The sequence below is a fragment of the Pithys albifrons genome, chromosome 6 (genome assembly GCF_047495875.1).
Source record: "Pithys albifrons albifrons isolate INPA30051 chromosome 6, PitAlb_v1, whole genome shotgun sequence".
Classification (NCBI taxonomy): domain Eukaryota; kingdom Metazoa; phylum Chordata; class Aves; order Passeriformes; family Thamnophilidae; genus Pithys; species Pithys albifrons.
Window position 1 is genome coordinate 47,840,673 of NC_092463.1, and position 6,000 is coordinate 47,846,672.

Consider the following 6,000-nt stretch of genomic DNA (forward strand, 5'->3'; position numbering starts at 1 on the left):
ACCATCCAAAAACTCTTGGAGTTCAAATGGTGAGGAGCTGCAAGAGTTTGGTGGCACTGACACAGTCAGTGCTCTCAGCATTTGTTTCACAGCACCTAGCTGCTGGACCACATCTCAGACATTTTTGACTTCAGAGCAGGATTTCTTTTGAGGCCAAGCTCAGAGACATGTTTTTACCTGCTAGGACTCATTAGTTCGGTATGTGGGAGCATTGACTGTGGGTGAAGCTTGTGATATGGTACAATCTGCTCTCAATAAATGAGAAAGTCAGAGAAACCTTTCAGTATTGCAGCAAATAAAAAAAACACAGTAAAGACCACAAGCCTGATTTGCAGAAACATTCAGCAAATCTGGAGCTCAAGCAAACTCACACAAAAAAGTAATATGAGCTATGAAATACTTCTTTGCTTTTGTACTCTTAGAAAAATGGAAATTTTGCTGTAAGGATAGTATAAAGCCTGAGAGGAATAATAGGCACTAAATAAGAATAAAGCACCATGGGGATATTAAAATAGATAAAACCATAATACAGGAAGTGATGTCATCACCATTCTTGGACATGGTCAAAAAAGAGTGGATATGGCACTTTGTGATATGGTTTAGTGGGCATAGTGGTATTCGGTTGAAGGTTGGACTTGATGGTCTTGGAGGTCTTTTTCCATCTTAACAAGTCTATAATTCTCTGAAAACACCATCACTACAAACATGCTCCCATTTCTTCTTTCCCCAGCTTTATATGCTAAGCCAGGACATCATATAGCATGGAATATCCCACTGGTCAGTTGGAATCAGTTGTCCTGCCCCTGTCCCAGTTTCTTGCGCACCCCCATCCTCCTCACTGGTGGGATGAGAAGTAGAAAAGGCCTTGGCTCTGTGTAAGCCATGCTCAGTGATAACTAAAACATCTCTGAATTATCAACACTGTTTTCAGCAGAATTCCAAAACACAGCTGCATACCGGCTACTGAGAAGAAAGTTAACTCTATCCCAACCAAAACCAGCACATGGTATAAGCAAACTTTGTGCATTTTGGTTTATATGACAGTTGGATCATCCTGTTAAGTGTTGTCTATATTGTGTAACAGAGCCTTGGTAGTGCTAAGTTGAATGGTTTGTTTCTCACTATGGTTTGAATGAGACATAGTTTTCAATAGCAGATGGAAACTTGAAGCTGTTTAAGGAAACACCATTTCACTGCTTAAAACTGCATTGGAAGGTATTTTCAAGCCTTAATTTATACTAGAGTTACTAGTTAGAAAAGTCACATTTTGTAGAACCAGCTGCCTTAAGCAAAAGAGAAGTAGTGTAAGACAGGAATGGCTATATCAAAACAAGGAGAGACACGTTAAATCTTATTTCTTAGTTGCTTTTGAGAAGAACCTTATTCACAGCTCATTGTCGGGGTCACTCTTCAAAGATATGTTGTAATGAAATTAGTATTGGAGAGTTCTTTGTCTTGAATACTTAAAAATTAATCTCCTACTTGTTTTGCTCTTTGATGGTGGCTGTGTTTGAGTAAACTTGGTATTTGTGTCCCCCTCTCCCTACATGTAAATCCTCTGTGTTTCTTCCATAGATAATAGGATTTGGATCAGCACTTCTTGAGGAGGTAGATCCTAATCCTGCTAACTTTGTTGGTGCTGGTATCATACATACAAAAACTACTCAGATTGGATGCTTGCTGCGCCTTGAACCCAACCTCCAGGCACAGGTATCTGTGTAACTATCTACAGCTTGAATAGAAATTCACATTTAAACTAAATATGTGTGTATCTGAAACTCCTTGAAGTATTTAAAAATCACTGTTGCAGTAGCTGATTGTGAATGCAGACTTCAACAAAAAATTAAATTGTAGCAGCTGGTCCTGGCCCATTTTGGTAAGCTGCTCCTTCATAGCAATTCACTTTTCTGTTAGAAGAGATCATTGTAATATTCCAGAATGTCCGTGAAGTCTCATCTTCTCTTGAACGTTGGAAGCATTTAATGTTTTTGTCTTCTGCACCTTGGACAAGATTAAGTATGCTTTCTTTTGCCATTTTGAATTAGTCAAAGAATGGCTAAGAGAAAGCGTAAGCAAATGCACACAATATCAAGAATACTTTTACTCAAGGTTTTTTGGTAAAGGTTTTATCAAAGTTTACTCGGGACTAAAAATAAGTTTTGGGTGATAAATCTTCTGTTTCCTGAACAAGTGATGGCAGAGGGTCTTTAGACTTTTCCACAACATTTACTCCTCTTAAAGAAAAATTTTGGACAATACCCTTCTGTTAAAGGCTAAAAATACTAGAATAAAAGTGAGTCTCAACAAGGATTTTAAAGATGAGGTTTGTTCAGCCAGTGGTTTGAAAAAGCTGTATTATTTGGTGGCTGTCTACCTATGAATGTTTTAATTTGAGGTGTTTTCCCTACCCAAGCTTACAAAGCACATAAGAGGTAGCTTAGTTTTCACTAATTGGCTGTACATTCATTTAATGCCAAACTATGTTTAAAAAGTAATACTTTATGTTCTTTTTCAGATGTACAGGCTCACACTACGAACAAGTAAAGAAGCTGTATCTCAGAGGTTATGTGAATTGCTGTCAGAACAGTTTTAACCATGTCAGTTTTGGGTTTTCCACTTAATATCACTGTCATCATACTGCAAATAAATGTCTTGTACATCACTGTCTGAGTACTGCAATGTTAACCAATACCAGCTCCCTGCCTTAATAGGACTTGACCCTTGTCTGAAATTAAGAGTATACAATGTACAGTATAGGGAAGTGACTTTTTCCATTAATGATGGCTTTTAGCGTGTTACACAAAGGGTGGGAGGGTTGTCTTTTGCTCCTTTTTTTTGCAGAGGTTAGGCTTTTAAACTTGTTGAAGGCAAATTGTTTTAGATGTGCTAATCAAGGATTTCAGCTGGAAATAGTGAGTAAACATTCTGCTTCAGTACCTTTAACAGGTACTTCCTCTGCTCTGAGCTGAAAGAAACCAATGTACTGCTGCTCAGTAAGGTTAATTCAGATGTTAATGTAGAGTCAAAACTTTGTAAAGTTGACTGTTCCCACAAGTTGTGTACAGGACAGGAGGGCAGATTCCAGGATGTGTTTGAATATGATTCAAGTGAACATTTGTGTTGAGTGTCGCCAATCTTTGTATCTGAAAAATGCCACAGGACCAGAGTCTTAGAGTATTAATCTTGTAATATTTTACATCTTAATGTTTTCTTTGGAAAGTGTATTGAACTCAAAAGCTATTCTTAATCCTCCTGCTTGCCTCTAATAATGAGGTGAGCTGCTCTGGTATTTGGTGAATGAGTATATACTTGTTCCTTGTTACTCAGTGAAGTTAAATATTCTGTTCTCTGTTTTTTCTGTTTCCCATCACACTTCACAAGTAATAGTCCTAATGATGTGATACAATTAACTGCAGAGTCTAGTATTGTATAAAAGAAGTGGGAGGAAATGGGCCCTTGAAGGGCTCTAACGCATGCATTCTTAGATGAAAATGTCATTTTAAACAATATTTTTTCCCAGTGTACATTAATGTTAAAACTTGAGGTTGAATAATTGATATCTGAACAGTTTCCTTTCTCTTAGTGGTAAAAATGTCCAACATGGTAAAAGAACTTCTGTTGAAACTTAAAGTAGAAGATCCAAAAATGTTCAGCTTTTATAGCGGTTTTTACAACCAGTCTTTTTAACTTGGTTCACATCAGCAAACTGTTTGCAGCCACTCCGCAGAATTAAGTGGACAGAAATTTTAGCTCACGCTCCTCCAGCCTTGAGCAGCAACAGAGGCTGCTAAACAAAACCAGGTGAGGTAGCCCAGTTAGCAACTATGGGCAGTTGTCAGCAACAGCTACACCTCATGAACAAAATCAGCTGCTGCTGACATAAGAAGTGAACCTGAGATCAAGATTTCCTCAAGGTTATTTAGAGGAAGCCTGGGACCAATGTCTCACAACACATACAGGCAGGTATGCCCATGAAATAAAGGTTTTGAGTAATAGTGATGACATTGAAAATACATTTAAATGAGGTTGCTGTCATGCTGCCCAGTGCACAGCAGGGGACAGGATTCTCCATGACTGAGTGTGCCTTGCTTTTTGTCTTCAGTGTTTTGAGTTTAAATGATGGAATTGGGAGATTATAACTTGGTTTGGTCGAAGGCTAGTGATTTTACTTCAGTACAAGTGAAAAATGAGGAACAAAAGTTTTGCTGTGATGTGTGGATTTTGGGGGATATGTTTTGTTTTTTCCAGAAATGGCTGGTAACTGTGGATATTACAGCTAAAAATTTGGCTAAAGGCCTGGTCTGTCTGCAAAAGCTCTCTTAACGATTGGCCCCTTTAAGGTCTTTCAACTAGTTAATTCAGACTCTTTGATCATAAATGTTGTCATTGAAAATCGTCCTGAGCAGTTCCTGCAGTCATGTTGGGCAGTTGGCAAAATACTACTGTTTTTTCCTCTGGATGCTCTATGTCTCATTATTAGTCCTGTTATGTTAACCATGCTGTTGGCTGCTACATTACAATTCTGATGTGCTGAACAAAAGGGAGTCTTAGCAAAGACAGGGGAGGAGCTCCTGTTTCATATATTCCAAATCCTGTTGTATATCTGTCCCCCTGAAAAATGTTCTGTGCCCTCATTAAAGAAGACCTTGAGACACACTGCACTACTTTATTTCACTCTGCTTTGGTTCAAGCTGTGCTAAAATGTGCATTAAAATGTGGGAAGGAGGGAGGGATAAGGGAAAAGTGTCTTTTCAGTGGTGACTGTGTTAAGCTTATGACTGTTCACTCTTTGTGTTAAATGTCAGCTCAATGAAGCCATGAGCAGAAAAGTGAACAAATTAAAGACAAATACTTGATTTTTTTTTTGTGAATGATGGTTAACTTACCAGTGATGTATCCTGTCAAGCAGACGAAGTAATTTCTGCAGTAAACAGTGTTATTGTTTTTAAGTGCAGTATTTTCAGGCATTGACATGTGAAAATAACTGAATAGCAAAACAGGTAGCATATGTTCATTCTTGACCTACACTCCAGTATGTAACATTTATGGTGATTGTCTTATTTGTATAAAACAAAGTTCTGTCAAATTAAGTGGAGAATTTTCATATAGAAGACTATATATTAGACTATATTCATCAGAAGAACGTATTAAGATTAAATAAATGATTAGAACAGTAATCATAACTGTCCTTTTTTGTCTGAGGGCATAAAAGTGTAAAAAACACTTGCATGGAATGGTTGCTGTGAAACACAATTGATGTGATTCTTTTCTGCAAACTAGTGCGTTTTGTTCACTTCAATCTTTTCTGCTCTACAGATCTCTGCTCCCCCCAGTGTGTGAGTTTGGTTTTGTTGCTGTGTTTGGTCACATGTTATAAATACTCTCCTGCAAAAAAACAATCATAACCTTTGATGTAAAATCTTTCTTCCCAGAGTGCTTAACAACACTAAGTACATTAACAGTACATGATGCTGCAAGAGCTGGGATATGGTTGAGGTTATGCAGCACACTCCTGTATTACATACGGGTGGGAGTTGTAAAAATAGGTGGTTGTTGCTGTAAAAGAAGAGTATCTGAACTGCTAAATAACATCACTTAAGCTTTAAATGTATGCTTCAGATTCTTCTCTAAAACTTGCTAAAAGGGAAGAAAAATATATGTGGGCATTATGAGCTTTTGTGCATTCATACAGCTTTTTCTTAAATGATAACAAAGTAATAAAGAATTCTCTTGACTGGCAGCAAGTAGAAATTGCTTCTGAGTGAACCTGTGTCCTGTTAGATTCATAGGGGCTTCGATTTCTTGCAGAGAAATGCCCTCAAATTTCTGCTTTATCCAAAAGCTGCTACATGCCTGTGTTAGTAATGTTTCTAAAAATGTCCCACCTCATTTAGGGTGCATGTAGAAACCTCAGAAATAGCTTTTGGCTCATATAGCACCTTGCTTTCCAAGACCAGTCATCTGTGGATGATGAACATAAGTTGTGTCTACCTTCAAAGC

General features: G+C 37.8%; 1 protein-coding gene across 5 annotated transcripts in view; it reads left to right on the forward strand.

Annotated features, from left to right (window-relative positions):
• The window catches only part of AP2A2 (adaptor related protein complex 2 subunit alpha 2), a 49,353-nt gene extending 44,176 nt beyond the window's left edge, over positions 1-5,177 (forward strand). For all 5 annotated transcript variants that reach the window (XM_071558765.1, XM_071558763.1, XM_071558766.1 and 2 more), the window contains 2 exons: positions 1,576-1,710; positions 2,516-5,177. In XM_071558765.1, the coding sequence (XP_071414866.1) occupies positions 1,576-1,710; positions 2,516-2,593 (213 nt within the window). In that variant the 3' untranslated portion in view covers positions 2,594-5,177. The remainder of the gene's footprint in view (positions 1-1,575; positions 1,711-2,515) is intronic.
• The last annotated feature ends 823 nt before the right edge of the window (positions 5,178-6,000 follow it).